The 18,070-nt window shown below is 39.7% G+C and overlaps 4 protein-coding genes across 5 annotated transcripts; 1 reads left to right on the top strand and 3 right to left on the bottom strand.

The window, feature by feature from the left end:
- Positions 1-2,162: 2,162 nt before the first annotated feature.
- LOC111785450 (importin subunit beta-1) lies at positions 2,163-6,316 on the bottom strand. Its single transcript, XM_023665842.1, has 3 exons — positions 6,172-6,316; positions 3,188-5,611; positions 2,163-3,106 (listed from the first exon to the last, which is right to left on the bottom strand). The coding sequence occupies exons 2-3, from the start codon at positions 5,602-5,604 to the stop codon at positions 2,908-2,910; spliced, it is 2,616 nt and encodes an 871-aa protein (XP_023521610.1). The 5' UTR covers positions 5,605-5,611; positions 6,172-6,316; the 3' UTR covers positions 2,163-2,907.
- A 1,172-nt stretch (positions 6,317-7,488) lies between these two features.
- On the bottom strand, positions 7,489-9,990 carry LOC111785451 (glucan endo-1,3-beta-glucosidase-like). Its single transcript, XM_023665843.1, has 4 exons — positions 9,419-9,990; positions 8,349-9,325; positions 7,928-8,252; positions 7,489-7,566 (listed from the first exon to the last, which is right to left on the bottom strand). Exons 1-4 carry the CDS (start codon positions 9,561-9,563, stop codon positions 7,541-7,543), a joined length of 1,473 nt encoding a protein of 490 aa, XP_023521611.1. The 5' UTR covers positions 9,564-9,990; the 3' UTR covers positions 7,489-7,540.
- Positions 9,991-11,168: 1,178 nt separating this feature from the next.
- On the top strand, positions 11,169-13,232 carry LOC111785453. Of its 2 annotated transcripts, none has more exons than XM_023665846.1 (2): positions 11,169-11,776; positions 12,997-13,232. In XM_023665846.1, exon 1 carries the CDS (start codon positions 11,490-11,492, stop codon positions 11,751-11,753), a length of 264 nt encoding a protein of 87 aa, XP_023521614.1. In that variant the 5' UTR covers positions 11,169-11,489; the 3' UTR covers positions 11,754-11,776; positions 12,997-13,232. The 2 variants fall into 2 exon arrangements, with proteins under 2 accessions (XP_023521614.1, XP_023521613.1); XM_023665845.1 differs by having other exon boundaries at positions 11,173-11,776; positions 12,992-13,232.
- A 65-nt stretch (positions 13,233-13,297) lies between these two features.
- LOC111785452 (WD repeat-containing protein 44-like) lies at positions 13,298-18,057 on the bottom strand. Its single transcript, XM_023665844.1, has 9 exons — positions 17,813-18,057; positions 16,248-17,481; positions 15,693-15,783; positions 15,450-15,607; positions 15,309-15,360; positions 15,154-15,236; positions 14,935-15,028; positions 14,006-14,840; positions 13,298-13,879 (listed from the first exon to the last, which is right to left on the bottom strand). Exons 2-8 carry the CDS (start codon positions 17,391-17,393, stop codon positions 14,311-14,313), a joined length of 2,154 nt encoding a protein of 717 aa, XP_023521612.1. The 5' UTR covers positions 17,394-17,481; positions 17,813-18,057; the 3' UTR covers positions 13,298-13,879; positions 14,006-14,310.
- Positions 18,058-18,070: the final 13 nt, after the last annotated feature.

The following is an 18,070-nucleotide window of genomic DNA, read 5'->3' on the forward strand; positions in this document are numbered from 1 at the left end:
CCTGCTAGACCTTCTCCACGTAGTTCCCAAATAAGGGCTTCTCTTAACGAAGTAGAATACATAAGAAAATCATGAATAGGTGCATTTCCCGCACACTGACCTTCATTTTTTGGATAGAGTTCTTGATTAACAATAACTTTTTTGTCAATGTTCGAGGAGAGATAGTTTTGTGAAGTCGAAGCTTCAAATCCAGTTAGAACTGAGATATCAACGATTAGTCCTTTAGTATCTTTACTTCTACCATTAACATTCCCATATTTGGTCATCACAGACATTCAAAGCAACTTCTAAAGAGAACAAAAAACGCAAACAAACAAACGAGAAGAAAACAGGGCACGTAAAGATGGTGAAGTAAACAGATTAAGTTCTCACCCCACTTGCACTAACCAACCAAGATGGATATCACTCGGTAACCTGTAGTTACATTAAAACGTTGGCATGAAGTAACCTCTGGACGGGAGAAAGCAGATGCAGCCACAAATGCAGTTGCGGCGCTGTAGACTCATCGAATTCGGTGCTCTCCACCCCTTCCCAATCATCATCATCGGAACCCCTCCCACCAATACCGCTATTCCTCACACTACCATGTTCGTGCATCAATCCGAAAACTCCTGAACCCGACCCGAAAACAGCCAGGTGGCTTTCGATTACCTTGATGCCGGAAGCTCCTCCGGCGGATTCCTGAATGGAAATAGCGGTAGTACGAGACGTAGAGAGGTTGTCCTCTTTAAAAGAGACATCTACAGGGATCAACTTGACAACTCCGCCATGGCGGTTTGGAGAAGCTCTGCCACTCCGCCATGGCGAGGCGATTGAATCCGAAAGGGAATTGAATGAGCAGAGATAAGGGGGAGTCCTTGGAGATGGAAGATTGAAGAAAGGTAAAACCTGAAAGCGGCGGTGTAGCCAGTATCGGAAGTCCCTCCCCACCACGTAATTTTGTACATTTACACGTGGCATGATCTTGCTCGTCGAAACATCCATTAGCATGCCACATACTGTGTAATGCGAAGCAGCTGATTTCTTGGCCACTAAGACCACACCACAACTATCTCCTCTTACAATACTCAAGATTAAATTCTTAAAATAAAATAAAGAAAAAAAAAAGTTAGTAACAATTTCGTTTCTAAACTTTAGTATTCAATAAATTAAATTAAACTTTTATCAATTTAATTTCTACTGTAAAAAGTCTTATCAAAAGTGTTAATTTTTTTAAAATTTATAGAACATTCCATCAGCATATAAGAAATATAATTCAAATTCATTATNAATTTAATTTCTACTGTAAAAAGTCTTATCAAAAGTGTTAATTTTTTTAAAATTTATAGAACATTCCATCAGCATATAAGAAATATAATTCAAATTCATTATAATTTTAAAAATAACTTTTAATTTAATTACTAAAATTATTTATTTTTATTTTGATGAATATTAAAGGACAAATTTTTTTTAATGAATAATTATATCACACGATAATCAGGGGAAAATAATGAATTATGCTGTGTTTTTAACTTTATTTATATTCTTGCTATGCAAAATGAGCTTTTAAAATATCATTAGCTTTTTTTTTCTTTTTTTTTTTTAATTCTCTATGATCCGTAATGGCGCACTACAAAGAATTCGTTATCAACGTATTAATATTATATTTATAACAAAAATATATTAATATTCATATCAGTTTTGAGCAGTGCCCAAGTGAGCAAATTGGTCCGTTGCTAAAAAACAATTCAAAAATTTTCAAATGTCAACCACGTAGAATCCAAATTTTTAGGCCAACGAAAACTCAAAGTTGATACCATAATAAATCCGCTTAGCATTCGAACATCAAAACTATAAGCTCAGACCTTAAATTTTCACAATTACATCGAACGAGTCCCAGAAGGAAGCTATTCTACAAGTGCCTAAATGAAATGACGTTAGTTCAAGAATGAGCGGTCAAAAGGGTTTTACCTCTAACGTGCGAAGGAAGCCTTCCTCAGTCACTTCATCCGAATGCAATAGTGAAAATGTGCACAATAGGCATCATTATCATCGTCTTCATTCAAACATAGAAGAGCCTGCAAACATTTTGAGTTCAAATATGCAGAACAAACCAAGGCAACATTTATTCACAAACAGACCTTCCAAGTAAAGAAAAGGAGGTATAAACAAGCCAACCGAACTGGAAGAACACGGGCGTTTCAGCCTTTCACCCATCACAATTCTGTGATGTTTCTGTAAAGCTTTACATATCATGCAGAGAACACAGCTACATAATGAAGCTAACCAAAAAGAATGAACGAACGTACAGGAATGATGCCCTTAACGGTATATTGGTATGAAGGTGTGTCTGTCCTCAAAGGTTTACAATATGAAGTGGAGAGAAAGAGATGAATACAACCGGACCATGAAATTCATAAGACTGATGCAGAAAAAATTAAACAAAAATATGAATGGATAAAGTCCTTAAATAGAACAACTGCTAAAGGAAGTAGAAGTTCATAGAGTAGCACAAGGGTGCCTATAAGCGGGGCATAACAAGGAGGCAAACACAACTCCCTGTGTGTACTCACTCATTCATCCATTTTCAACATATCCCAGAACCACAAGGCTGGGCATTTATCTCGAATAAGAGATACGTTCGAACCGACCCAGCTGTAGGATGAATGAGTGATGACAGTACTTAAATGGATGCCTCCTCCAGCTTTCCACCATGACAAAATGAGATGTACCGACTTCATGTTGCTAATGCAATAGTTAGCAATGCTTTCATGATGATGATGCAAGAGTTAGTGACAACTGGGAGTGAACAGCTTCTGTTGACTATAAGTGACGACTCGTAAGATGCAATCTTGGACCCCGACTCAACACACCCAAATGCATGCAAGGACTCCAAATATGAATAGAATATGCCAACTAGCAAAATCCTCAAATAGAAATGGCACGGCTGATGGCCAATTTGGCCCATTCAGCAGATTCTTTAATCAAATGGTCATCTGAGGACAAGCATTCACTTAAAAAGTCTTTGCTTGAGACAGATTGCTGAATCAAAGAACCAGCATTGCTTCCCAGCGTGTCTGCTAGGTCTCCAAGGACACCGATGGCAGTTTTCATCACGACCTCGTCCCTACAAAAATAGTCCAGCAATCAACAAACATAAACAAAATTTCAATCCAAATACAGAAACAGAGATCGGAAAAGAACTCACATGTCTTTCCCCATGTATATACTATCCAAAAACTGGAGTATATGAGGAGCGTAAGGGATCAAGAGCTGAGTTTTTGGAGAACTCTTGAAACCTTGGAAGATCCCTGAATATGCCTCCAAAATGCCATTTCTCAAGGAGTTGGTGTACTCAGTCATTTCATCATCAGCACCTGCAGTATGTGCGGACAACTCTGCCGCCCGCTGGAGCATTGGCATGGCATACATCAAGTACTTCTCAAAATTCTCCCCTATGGCAAGTGCTATATCACCGAAGCATGAGAAAATAGGGGGTTTCACAGAGCGATGCAATTGATCACTAGACAAATTCTTAAGCAGCTGAGTCATAATCCCATCACAGTAAGGCAAAATCTTATCTTCCAAAGCCCTGCATACGTCCCCTACAACACCAACGGTGACAGCACAAACTTGGTACTCTTCAAAATTCTGAAGCCCCATTTCAATATATTTATAGAACTCAGTCATGTATTTAGCAAAATCTGGGCCTGTTGCATAAGCAAGGGCACCAATGGCCAGCATTGCCTCCTCATGAACCGTAGCATTTCTACAAGCAAAGACCCTAAGGAAAAGACCCATCATATTATCTGCATACTGCATGAACATATACTTGGTTGGCTCTGCTGAACCTAGCTTCTGAATAAGAACTTGTAGACATCCACAAAGCAGACCCTGCAATTCACCTTGTTTCTCCCTTTCATCAGACGAAAGTTTTTGCCCTTCAAGAGTATTGTGCAACTCCATCATGATGACCGGTACAAGTTGCAGCACCATTGAGGCCATCTCATCAGTTGCGCACCTCACAACCTCATTCAATGTTTCATATGCAGCAGTCCTCAAACGTGATTCACCAGCATCTTCTCTGTGAGTAACAGAGAGGAGGGTCTGAACAATTTCTTGGAAATAGGGAGTTAAAGGAGATGATACACCAACATCTTCAAAACCCTGAGCAAGAAAATAGAGAGCACCACAGGCTTTCTCTGCGACATTTGGAACATCTTTCATGCTCTGGAGCAAAACTGTTATGATCTGTTGACAATTTGCCTGATTAATTATGGGTGTATCCACATTCGAACCATGAAGGAATTCAAATATCCGTCCAAGGGTCCATGCAGTTGTGTCCTTCACGTGGTTATTAGGGTCTTGTGTTAAGGCAGTCAACATAAATGTCAAGGCTACATTAACAATTGGCATTAACTTTTCTGGGGCAGGTCCTTCCAGAATGGAACCAAATGCATAAGTTGCTGCCTCCCTCTGCCTCCAATCAGATTTGGTAATGTTCTCTTCAATGAATGGCATAACAAGTGGGACAATGTCATCTCCAACAGTTCGTGCAACCAGCCCAAGACACGTACCCCCGGCCATGGCAATATTCCAAGCCCCTTCATCTTGATCTTGATCCTCTTCTTGCTTGAGAAGTGTCTCAAGCAACATGGGCACAAGAGCAGGGAGTGCCTGCTTAATAAAATAAAAGCACGGAATATCAGAATCTCCAGTAAAATCATCCCCATATTCTTCCAAGATGTCAATCTCCTCGTCACAAATAGAACTCCAGAACTCAATAGCTTGAAGTGCAACAGGTTCTTCATCTTCTCTAACAGCCTTTGCAGTAATGCCAAAAATATCCTGGATGTACCTAGCTAATTTGTCATAGTATGTCGAAGCAATAGATACCAAGCACTCAAAAGCTGCTTGTCTTATCTTCACTTCAGGTGATAGTGTGGCCTCACAAACAACTCTCATGATATAATCACGCTCCATATCATTGCTAAAGTTTGCCTGAGCAAATCCTAAAGCATTATACAAAGATCGAGTGGCAGCAAGTCGGACATCATTGTTCCCTTCTGCCGAGTTCATACCCTGCACAACAGCTGTCAATATCTTGTTCACTTGATCTTGATCTATCACATCCGGAGAAACTTCCTCACACAAATAACCAAGGGTCTCCAAGGTGGCTTGTTTGACATGAGTTGATGGCTGATTGACATTCAACAAAAGTGAACCTATCAACTCAGGCCACTGCTTATGAGGCAACTCAATGCCTGCAATTTTAGCAATAACTTGGGATGCTGTTGACCTAGCATCAGCCACAGGTGAAGAAAGAGTACTCAACAAACATGTCTTTATCTGGGCTTTGGCGTTGCCGTCCAATGCCAACCATCTTTGGACAAGCTCAAACTTCCTATGCTGTTCCTTAGCATCCAAGGCATTCTTAAGTATCAAACCAGCTAATTTACGGCTATCAACAGGCTTCTCTTCATTCGCTAGTTCACCAGAGAGAGATAACAAGAAACTGGAGAGGTTCTGCTCTTGGAATTGCCTCAAACTATCTTCTGCCTGCTTCCTCACAGACGCATCGATTGCCTGAGCATTCAGAAGCACCTGTGTAACTTCCATTGCCATATTTCACCTAAACACGTGAAAAAAAAAAAAAAAACGCCGTTCAATCATTAGTTCTAACAAGTACCCACTCACAAATCACTTTAAACCTCGCAAGCTGATCTAGTCCAGAATCCAGAAGTCTAAAGAAATTCCTAGCCTCGTTAAGAAAACCGTACAAAAAAACAGCATCGAAAACCTCAATAATACAGAGGAACCATCAAAAACCCTAGTCAAACATCAACTGATCTAACAAGAACCCCACTCTTATTCCAACTAACGTAAAGCTAAAGCCATGCCGGAGACCCGGACCATACAAAACACGGCAAGAAATTTCCACAAGATCGAAGTGAACTCTCAACGAAATCATAATACACCCGACACTCCAAACAAATTCCACCCCTTCCAGACACTCAAAAACAAACTAAAGGCCGCCACATAAATCTATATCCGAATAAATAAAAAAAATCAAAACAACATACGAACAAGCCATTGATGTACAGATCAAAAGAAACAAATACAGTGAGAACATTTCCAATCGTTAATACCAGTGGGAAGCCGCGGTTCCAAAAAAAGACCAAGAACAATTACCTGGGATTAGCAAATCGACAGTACTTGAAGAAGATAAACGAGGAAGAGCCTCGAGTCGGCGTTCTGAAAACCCTAGAAGTGTAGAAGCGAGAAGAAGAGGGAGAGAAGGAGTGCAAAGTGCAAAGCTGGATTTGACATACAAAAACAAAAACAGCTTCATTTTTAAAATAGCAATTATTTCCAGGTAGTGTTATTACGCGGTAAGTTTCATTTTAAGCTTTCTGAGTCTGATCCGTTCAACCAATCAAAATTGTAACTCAATTCAAGTCAAAGTCAGTGAACGAGGAGGATCGTGGGATGATCTGTCATAATCATTTTCAACCGTTGATTTCCAGAAAGTAATTTCATTTCCAAAATGGTACAGTGAGACGGTCCTTATGGAAGCAAAAGTCAAATTTGAATGATGGAAAGATAACCTAGAGGTTGTTTGGAACAGTAATCTACGCTACGGTTAGTTGAAAGTTACCAATTTTAATATATTTATAAATCACTACCACTATTATCGTATTATTGCTCTTTACCCCCAGCTAAATTACAATAAAGCCCCTCTTATATTTCTCCTCAACTCCCTTACCTTTAATAATTAAATAAATATATATATATACATAGCCCAATCAATTTATATTCCTAAACTTTCGGTTATATTTTTTAAATATGTACTCATATAATTATTTATAACAACTTTAGTTTTATATGGATCTAGAGTCGCTATCATATGCATGACGTAACTTATTTACGTAGAAACATTCATTTAAAACGACTTCATAGAACGATGACATGGACTTAAGTTATTAGTTTTAATTATTTTATATGATAAAAAAAGATATAAACTTTTTTTTTATAAATTAAATAATAATAAATTGGGCCCTAAAATTTTCCTAAGGTACGAAGGGGTGAGCTGCCACGCAACAGTAGTAGATATGATATGGGCCCAATGTCACATGCCAGCACCGCTGTCCAGCTGGGCCAGTCCAGATGGATAATAAAATATATTATTTTGTTAGAATAATAATTTGTTTCTAAATAAAAATGTTTTTAGTTTTTCCCGAAAGGAAATTCATTTAAAAAATAATAATAATAATAATTTATTTCAGATTTTTTAGGGAAATCAATTAGTAAATAAATAAGGTCAAAAAATAAGGAAAATAAAAAATAAAAATAGTATATATTAAATATAGATAAAAATTGTATTTGAAAATTATATTTTGTGTGACAAATTCTCTTCTTTGCCCCTCCTCTCTTCAATTAGTCAACTAAACAAAATAAAACAGCAAACAAAATTAAATAATAAATAATATATATATATATATATATATATATTTAAGAAAATTGCAATAAAGGGGATTGCCTTCTTTCCATATCTCCCATTTTACCAATATTTGCACTTCCCATAACCTGAAAAATAAAATCAATGAGAATAAATGGTCATAATTATTTTATTTTTTCTATGTTGTTGAAATTTAATTTAAAAATGAATATTACATTATCCGTCAAATTCCTCTCACTACCCTATTCTCGTTCCGCCCTATAAACGCTATGGAGCATAATGATTGTAGCTGAAAATTATAAATCGTCCCCTTTCAAGTTAGGGAGGTAATAGGGTCGGATATTTTGAAAGAGTATTTCTCGATCGATCTTATAAATTCTCAATTCGCTCGTCCATTCAAATTAGTATTTACATAGCTAATATAAATAAAACATTTTAAACTTAGAATATTAAAAAATGGAGGGGCAAACTTGTAATTTAAAGACTCACTTGGATCCACCGTGGTTAGATCGCCCGTTTGTTGAAAATCGCAATCTGAATCGTTCCCGTCTGTTGCTTGAAAGTACGCGTTCATGACGTAAGCAGCATGGGCTCGGACCGTATTGGGAAGAAAACACGGCCCATTTTCTTGAATCGGCCCACAATCCAAGCCCAGCCCACAAACGTAATCGATGTTTCTTTGCAAGGCCTCGGAGTCGGCCTCGGTTTTGGGCAGGCACCATGTTTTACCATCAGCCACTGGGCTTGGGCTTGGGCTTGGGCCTTTTGGTGTGGGTTCTGGGCCGTGATGGGCTCTCGGTGTAGACGACTGGGCCTGTTAGATCCAAGTCGACAACAAACCAATCAACCAACATGTAACGATCATGATTATCAAAAACGTTTTAGGATGGGTTCGGGCTGTGGCAGCTACCGTGGGCCGGAGAATCCCAATCTCATAAACCGGACTCAGATCCGGTTCAAAAAGACCAAAGTTTCTCTCACCGACTGGACCGGGCTTCAGATTTTCGTTAAACAGAGCGAAAATGTACGTCTCGAAGGTCCGGTTCGGCATTAGCGGCGTGCCCACCCCTGATACGACATGTCGCAAGAGATTCCCGTTGTAATCGGCGGCTTCTTTTGGGCCAACGCCAATTTGGGCCGGGTCACCCTTAGAGGGCCAGCCCGTTTCGGCAATAACAATATCCAGATCCGCAAAGCCCAAGCTTTTCATGGCGGAATAAACAGCGTCCAATTGAGCGTCCAACATGTTGGTGTATAAAATCCCTGAATCTGAATCGTACACGCCAGGGTTTGGCCGGAAGAGAGCGTAATCTAGGGTTTCGGCGGTGGTGCCGAAGAATGGGTATGGATTCACCATTAGCGGCGAGTTTGTTTCTCTCAGGAAGCTCAGCATCGGCTTTATTACGTGCGTGTCGTAGCCTTGCCGGAATCTTGCAGTGGACGGCGGGCTTGAGTTCGACAAGATTCCGAGTGAATGTGGCGTCGAGACTTGAATCCGGCGGCTCAATGAGGCTTCGGAGAGGGCTGTGTGGAGGCTCTGCATCGCCGGGACGAGATTCGCGATGAGCATTTTGTTGGCGGTGGACAAGACTTCGTTGCCGACTAGAATGCGTATGATGTCAGTGGCAGGTACGTAGGGTTGGACGTTGAATTTGATCCATTCTTCTGCGAAATTTGGCTTTACTAAGCGGGGGATTTGATCATTGGGGACTGTGATGGTTACTGAGATGCGTGTATGAGCGAAAGCTCTTAAGATGTCCGGATTGGCATCGAACAGTCTGATGCGGTCGATAATGGTGGAATCCAAGAGGAATTCCGCAACCTTAGACGGCAGAGGGAGATTGTCAGCCAACGTTCCATAATTGACTCCGATGGATCCACCTTTAGCTGATGAACAAATGAAAAGGTAATTGAAATTTTGAAGCTGAGATAACAATGAACAGACAGATAATCACATAATACTGTGTGCCATTTAATTACCTTGGATGTGGAGGAGTGTAGGGAGAAGAAGAAGAAGCAAAGTCGCAGCAATTGAAGTGTAAGCACGAAGAAGGCGCGAGAGAGCGAAAGAGGAAGCCATTGGTGAAGAAAGCGAGAAGAGTGAATTGAGGGTGGCATTGGCCATTGCTGAAGAAGTAACATTTTGATGCTTTGCTTTGCGATTGGGGAGAATCGTATGTTCTTGGTAATACACTTCAAGCTTGTTCTTCTTAGAGAGCTTTATTTGCTTTTGAATCTGTTCTCTATTAATTTCTCTTTTTTTTTCCTTCCCCTTTTAGTAATAAATGACAAAATCTATGCTTGTTTTGATGTGTTCAAGTATAATTAATATTAGGGTTTTCTTTAAAAATGTTTGATTGATAGAACAAGTGATGGTTTTATGCAAATTTTTTCCCCAAATATGATCAATCTTGCCTTTTTCTACAAGCAAAATAAATAGCCTTTTCTTGTCAGTGTGGAGAAGGAACCTGACAAACAGTTGCTACAAGTTTGATTAGTTAATTAATTATTGAAAAGTATGATTATGGTTTTTACTAATACCTTTTATTCATATAAACTTCATACCACTGCTAGCTATTATATCTTCTTAAATGGTCAATTTCTTCGAACATCGAAATTTTTTATTGCTGTCGGTTCATGCTTTCTGTGGAAAATCAAAAAAATTAGGTAGTGGGGGAAGTCTGTTGCCACTATACTATAAAAAAAATTAGGTAGTGGGGGAGACTTTACAACTATACTATAAAATAAAAAAAAAATTAGGTTGGGACTCTCACGTCAAGCAAAGTGAACATCTGGGCACGCAAATGCCAATGTACAAGAATGTAGAATGTCAAGAAGCGATCAGAATGCCACCATATGACATGTTCATCTGGCCACTTGAAAGTCAATATTAGAAGGATGTAGAATGTCTTGAAGCATGAAGCGCATGTCCATCTTACCACTCGAAAGTCAATATAGAAGAACTTCATGAAGCCATCAAGAGTTCACCATATGACATGTCCATCTGGCCACTCGAAAGTCAATATAGAAGAATGTCATGAAGCGATAAGGAGGACACCATATGACATGTCCATCTGGCCACTCGAAAGTCAATATAGAAGAATGTCATGAAGCTATCAAGAGGACACGATCTAACATGTCCTTTAAAGAGGAGATGAGAAGACATAATCAAGATAAGGGCAAGAGTGTCACAGATATGCTCGTTGAAGGGTCGGGTAGGACTCCAAATTTTAACCTCGAACGTCGGGGTTCTGAAGGAAATTTGGGCATGCGGTTTTGGAGTCGAGTACGTTCATAAGAAATATGGAAGTTATCCTAATTTAGTGTCAATTGGACATCGGGTAGACGCCACGACACCATATATTTGTTTATCAACATTATGTCTACACTCTCCAATTTGGATATACCTCATAATTTACTACACTAGGATGTGATTAGTTGTCAATTTTTCTTATCGAAGTTATATGCTATCAAAACCGTTAAAAGTTTTTGAATGAAATTGCATCAATTTCCCTCATACCGTCTAGTTCTAGATACGTCACCTTGAGTTCTTGGACCAATATTCACTAATAAGTCTTATGATCGTCAACATACACAATTGAAGATTACACAATTGAAGATTACACAATTGAAGATTACACAATTGAAGATTACACAATTGAAGATTACACAATTGAAGATCACACAATTGAAGATTACACAATTGAAGATCGGGGAATAACAAATGTTTCTAAGATTCTAAAAAAGAAAAATTAGGGGAAGGAAGGAACAAAATTGAAGGTTTGGATGAAACGAAGAAAGGGGAAAATTCAAGTTAAATTGAAAATTAGAAATTAGAGGATGATTAGCAGCAGCCAGATTAATTTTGTCATGTAGATAAGATCATGAAGCTTTGAATTGGTCTTCTTAATCTAATTTTAGGATGTTTAAATTGAAATTGAAACGAAGAATTTGAAAGGCTCTTGACGATCATTCTCCTCTGTCTTCGCTGATTTTCTCTCCGTGTTTTTACAGACCATCCAAGGCAGGTTACAACGAATCCGCCATAGCCATGGAGAATCAGAGCAGCGCCTGTCTGTCCTACGAGAAGCTTAACGGCGTCGCCACCTGGCTCGGCACCAGCGTCGCCTCCGCCTTCTTCGCCTCTCTCGAGCGCTGTTCCTGCATCAATCTCTCAACCTCCGACGACCATGAAGATCCCGATGAGGCTCACGATCGCCCTCTCATGTACTGCACTTCCACTTCTTCCTCTGTCATTCGCAGCTTCGAACCGCTTCCTCCGCCGGTCAATGACGTTGCCAATCTCCCCGTCTGAGCGTCGTTCTCCATGGATCTGAGGTCGATTTCAAATTAGGTTTTCTTCAGATTTGTCGCGGGATCCGAATGTTTTTTTTTTTCTTCTCTTTTTTTAATCTTCTTTTTTGTTCTATGTGTTCCTTTTCCTTTTTCTATCCCTTTCCCTTGCTCGCTCTGGGATTGAGGATTATGCGTTGAATTTCTTTTCTTCGTTTGTTCATATCTTTCTTTTCTGTGAATTACAACTGGAATGATATAATAAATTTTTTTTACCAGAAACAACTCGATTCTTGCTGATTCTTATCGGTATTTGAAGATTCATCATTCAAAATTAGGTCATAATCGCCGAATCCATAAATCTGATCGGTTTTGACATTTCCTTTCTTGATTGTCTGATAATTCTTGGATGAACCCAAATTGATTTGGGATCAAGATGAATGATGAACGATGACCGAACATCATGGTGTTGCTAACCATTGGATGGCATGAAAAGCCACCAATTCTCCGAGATTCCGCTCGGTGGTGATATAATAAGAGAAATAATTTCCATTTTTCTATTGAAATTGTACAGATCTGAGCTTTCTTTCTGCCATTTTTGTTTATAAAAACTAGAAAGTTATGCAGTAGTGGAGAGATTTCTGACCTTTCTGCCTTTTTCTTCATCTTGGTTGCTTGTCATAATGCAGTGAATGATATGAAGTGTCTATGAGTTTGATAGCATCTTCTGAAATGAACAGAGGCAGTTGGAAAGACAACATTCGTACTGTTTTGTCATTCATTTCATGATCTCAGACATAAACATCTCATCAAATGTTATTTTATGTCAACATGATTGTCTGAATCGGAATATTATATTTGATGAGTAAAGAAGAAAGGGATCTTTTTATCCTCCAAACTCCATCCACAAAAGGAAACAAGTGGCCAAACAAAAATAGACAAGATTTGTGAGATTCACTGAGAGAGAAGTGAGTGTCAAGCGAACTCTGGCCGAAGAAGTGGATTGTGAGATCTCACATCGGGTTGGAGAGGAGAACGAAACATTCTTTATAAAGGTGTAGAAACCTCTCTCTAGCAAGTGGATGCTGCCCCGAAAGGGGATGGATTGTGAAGTCCCACATCCCACGTCGGTTGGAGATGGGAACGAAACGTTACATGTTTCTTTGTCTCGTTTGGGATTTGGGATTTATATCTTTAAGGCGTAGTTTTTCATTTATCAGTACAGCTAATTGATTCTAATCATTTAACCTTCTGATGCAGAGCAGGAACATGGGCACACACAGCTTGGTTACCAGAAAGCTTTCACAGAAAAGGCAGAAGACAGCAGAAGAAGAACAAGTAAACTGCAAATATGCACTTTTTATTCACTATTTAAATAGCACATTCAATGTAGAAAGAATATTTGGATATCTCTTTTTCTCTTTTTGTGTTCATCTTGTAATCAGTTGGTTTCTTAACTGTAAACTCCTGCAAAGTAAATGAATAATTTATTTGTCTCAAATGGTATGAATTTGTTGGAATTATATTTCCCTCGCTACCGTTATACAAGACGGGGCGAGAGATGAGTTTATAACTTCAAATCTCGATCTGTTTGAACTTTCAATTCTATAATGACTTCCATAGAACAGTTTTTAGGCGGGGGAGGGAGGGTGGAAGCCTGTACAGAGTTTGTATTTACAACACAGATGCTAAGTAGCTTAGCTTAAGCTCGTAACACCGTGATCGGCGTTGTCGAATGAAATAAGTGAGAATAATACAACCTATAAACTCTGTTAGCAAAAGGGGTTGGTGCAGACTGTGTTAGTGTAATGATACAGCAAGCAAGCAAGAGCAAGCAGCAAGAAGCAAACAAAAAAAACTTTTTCCTTGCATTTCAAGATCAGCCTGGAAGGTAAAGTCTCATCAGATGAAAACGACCGACTTTGTTGCCCCCACACTCAAATCCTCATGTCTCTCGTAGTCATCGTCGTCGTCTTGATACGAAGTCGAAACAGAAATGGTCAAAAATATCAAATCATTTTTAAAAAAATGGCCCACAAGATATACCAATTTTCCTTCAATGAATACAGGCCACCAATCTTGATTTCACTGACCGTGTTAGAGCAGAAAAGGCAAGAGGTATGAGGTCCTCCAAGCCCCTGCAGCAACCTGCACGGTCGAGACAATGCCTCGTATCAGTATCGTTTCCTCATTACATAAACGACTTGACATGTTCGATATGGGCCAGCAGTATTCAAATCACGACATCATGAAGTCTATATTAGGTAAGCTAACCTTGGCCACTAGCTGATTTGAAGTTGTTCCTCCATAGAGAAGCTTGTTTCGCCGTCGTTTCGATAAACTGGCCCTAGAGTATAAGAAAATATATAGAGAGAGCTCGAGGAAACTCCGAAAACGATAACATATCAGCCATCAGCACGTATGATTGTGTTTATTGCAGTGGGGGTGATAACATGTGTTGATCATCTAAAATGATATCAGGCTTGCATCATATGCTTATACTCAGCCAGGAGGCACTAACATGTGAAAAACCAAAACCAGAAGGAAATCACTTCATATTTTCGGAACATCCTTAAATTTCAGACGTGTACAGGTAACCCGTAATTGTAAAACGACCTGATTCGTCCATCCCATCCTGCAGTCACGATGACCAGACCCCACGCGTGAGAACTCAATGTATTTTGGCAAGACAATTTCAGAAATTTATACCGAGATTTATGCATCATAGATGGTTTCATTAGTAGGCTCGAAGCGTGGAGCTTCTCCTCGGGCCAAGTTGCAGATCCCTTGGGGAAGGATTCTAATAACTCTTGCCTCAAAGAGAAAAAGGCCGGGGACGAAAGCGGGAAAGTGTCAGAAGAACTCCTTCGCGTGCCAGCAAAACGTCTTTCGTCGTCTGTGTTACTTCTCAAACCACACCACGGTACTGCAATGGAACCATTGGAGGGGAAATATTCATACGACTTGATCTTCTTCACCGGGGAAAAAATAGACTCGTTCTTATAACTGCAGTTCCATAAATATACATTAGAATCGCCACTAGCCGATATAATATGTTTCCCGTCTGAGGTGAACGACGCAGACATCTGGTTTCCGGTATTACAAGGCCCTGAACGGAAAGGACGAAACTTGCTTATGAGCAGACAGGAAGACAGGATACAACGAACAACACCAATAACAAACAAGGATATACAGGTGCATACCCTTGTATTTCTGGATCACCTCAAGCCCTTGAACAATCCGGATTCGAGAATCAGCAGAGCTGACCATTATTCTGCTCGAATCGTTTGCAGAATACTGCGGCCCAAGAGAAAAAGCATAAGAATGCATAGAAAATATTAGCATCCCGAGAACGACAAGAAACAAGAACATAAATACAACATCTAAATGTGAATAAGAAGATTAATAGAAAGAAGAACTACCTGAAACCCTGTTATCTTTTTACTGGGCGACTTCTTCTTACTCGATAAACATATTTCGGCATCTAATTCCAGGTTATTATCACCTAACCAAAAGAAGTCGAGTGTTTAACATATTCAGCTCATAACGGGGAAGTAATTTAGTATAAGAAACGAACCTATTACTCTAAAGATGCGGCAGGTACCATTTATGGAGCCAACGACTCCTCTCTACATGATGAGATCGAAATGCCTTTAACATCTAAGTAAACCACCAAATTTCTACATAAACATAATGAAAGAGCGAAACGAGAACACACCCGCCCATTAGGATGATAGGACACTGCAGTGACAATTTCCCTAATGTCTATCCAGTCAACAACTTGAGAAGAAGGAATCCCCCAAATGCGTATCTTTCCATCTATTGAACCACTGATGAAGTAATTTTCATCCATGGGATTAAAATGAACACAAGTAACTGCAGCCAACATGGAGACGAACCGTGAGGGGGCTGCACGTAAAGAATTTGTAAGTAATTTAAGAGAACGGAATTCCAAACTCACCGTAGTTACTATGTGAAAAGACTCTGAGACAATCATTAGATCCCAATCGCCAAAGTCGGACAGTTTTATCGATTGACGATGACAGAAGATACTGCACGAGGAAACAACAAATACTTAATATGATTACTGTAACAGCTCAAGCCCACCACTAGTAGTTAAAATCCGCTTTAGCCCGTTACATATCTACGTCAAACTCCCGGTTTTAAAACGAGGCTTCCACATCCTTATAAGGAATGTTTCGTTCCCCTCTCCAACTGATGTGGGATCTCACAATCCACCCCCCTTGGGAGTCCAGCATCCTAGTTGGCACACCACCCGGTGGCTGGCTCTGATACCATTTGTAACAGCCCAATCCCACCGCTACCAGATATTGTCCACTTTAGCCCGGTACATATCGCCGTCTGCCTCACGGTTCTAAAACACGTCTATTAGGAAGAGGTTTCCACATCCTTATAAGGAATGTTTTGTTATCCTCTCCAACCGATGTGGGATCTCATAATTACTAAAGCATAAGCATGATTTAGTTTCTAGGAAATTCATAGAACTAATACTTACATTGTTTTTTGACCAAGAGAGATCCAGAATGTCGCCGGTATGTCCATGGAACTCGTGCAATGGTCGCTCCAATATCCTGAAGATTTTAGGTGGAAAAATTATACAAGCTGATTCTGATGTTTTCTTCAAGGCCATCGAGTTAGCTATCTTCTCTTTCTCCGAACGCAGGGGTTTCAACTCAGAAAGGTGATTAACTGTGAAGTAAATGCAGGATGGATCGATCTCGGGAATGTCGGATTCATTCGATCTCTCATCTTCAATCACTTGCCATAATTTAACAATCCCATCATCACCACCAGTAGCGAGAAACCGTCCACTAGGACTAAACTTCATCGTCAAAACAGCACCTTGATGTGCCTGGATATCTTGTCCCATATACATAGCTGAGAGTTCTTTCAATTGCTTCTTGCAATGGCGAACCTTCATCCTCGGCACTCTCGACCCTGTACTCAAATCACCATGAACAACCAACCTTGACTTACCATGCTTATCGAAAATGCAGGCAGCCGATCGTAATTTCTTAAGCCAACGTTTGTTGACTCTTCGTTCTGTACTCAACGGAATGTTCGCCCTCTCAGCCTCCATCTCCATCATTTGTTGGAAAGACGGCAAAGAACTCGATGCCTCCTCGAGCCTTTCAGGCATTGCAAACCGAACAGATTTTTTTAGATCCCCAATTTTCCTGCCACATTCTCCATGAATCCCACCATCCCTATACAGAATGCTATTCTTTGAAGCCATCTCTGAATGTTCAAGATCATCATTAGACCAACACGACAACGAAGATCGACCCGAGCAAAACACATCTTCAAACTCTGAGGATTCAGCCCCGGAATTATCCCTCCATCTTTCTCCATCCCCTTCTCTCCAATCACAACAAACAGTGAGAGAATTCCCATTAGCGAGAGGAGCTCGATCTAATCCCATTCCCATCCATTTCAAAAACTTACTTCGACGCTCATGAACACTCATAGGGCTTCGATTCCATACATCATAACCCAAACTCCCATCGACCCAATTGTTAAATCTGGGACGAGAATCAAAGCCCGCCTCAATCCCATCGAAATTGGCTTCCGATATCGAGGGAACATTGATATCTGGCGCATCAAAAAACGGGCATTCTTCATCCTCGCTAACGCTACCCATTATTCCGCACAGTTCAACCCATGAAATCCCCTCAAGAACACGGCATTATAAACGGGAGAGAAATGTGCGAGAAAAAAACGAATACACACTACACAACAATCCAAAAAAGGAAAAAGAAAATTACAAAAGGGGAAAAACGCAGATCAGTTTAACCGAAACAAAAAAAAACTTATTAAATTAAAGCGATCAAACATGGATCCCAATTGTTTAAGCAAAAACAAACCAAACCAAAAATCATGGGAAATGAAATTGCGAAGTAGAGAAAGAAGAAATCAGGCAGCCATTAATGAGTTAACAAACAGAATCAGTCCAATATCCAGATACCACAATTGAAAGATCACAAGCGATACAGAAATGAAAATGAAGAACAAAACAAAACAAAACAAAAAATGGAAAACGATTCGAAACAGGATTCTTACATGGAGACGAAGGGGGTTTTTTCGTTTGTATGATGAGATCTCTTAGAAACTGAGGAGGGCGGAGATCGAAGCATCCATGAAAATTTGGAGCTCCTTTTACAACTCTCTCTCTCTCTCTCTCTCTCTCTAAATCTCTCCAGAGCAGAGAAGGGGGGCAGTACAAGAGAAGCTTCAATAATTTTATAAAAAAGAAAAAGGAATTCAATGGAATTTTGAAGAATTAAAACAACAAAAAATTGAAAAAAAAAAAAAAAAAAA

The sequence above is a fragment of the Cucurbita pepo genome, unplaced genomic scaffold (assembly GCF_002806865.2).
Source record: "Cucurbita pepo subsp. pepo cultivar mu-cu-16 unplaced genomic scaffold, ASM280686v2 Cp4.1_scaffold000495, whole genome shotgun sequence".
NCBI lineage: Eukaryota > Viridiplantae > Streptophyta > Magnoliopsida > Cucurbitales > Cucurbitaceae > Cucurbita > Cucurbita pepo.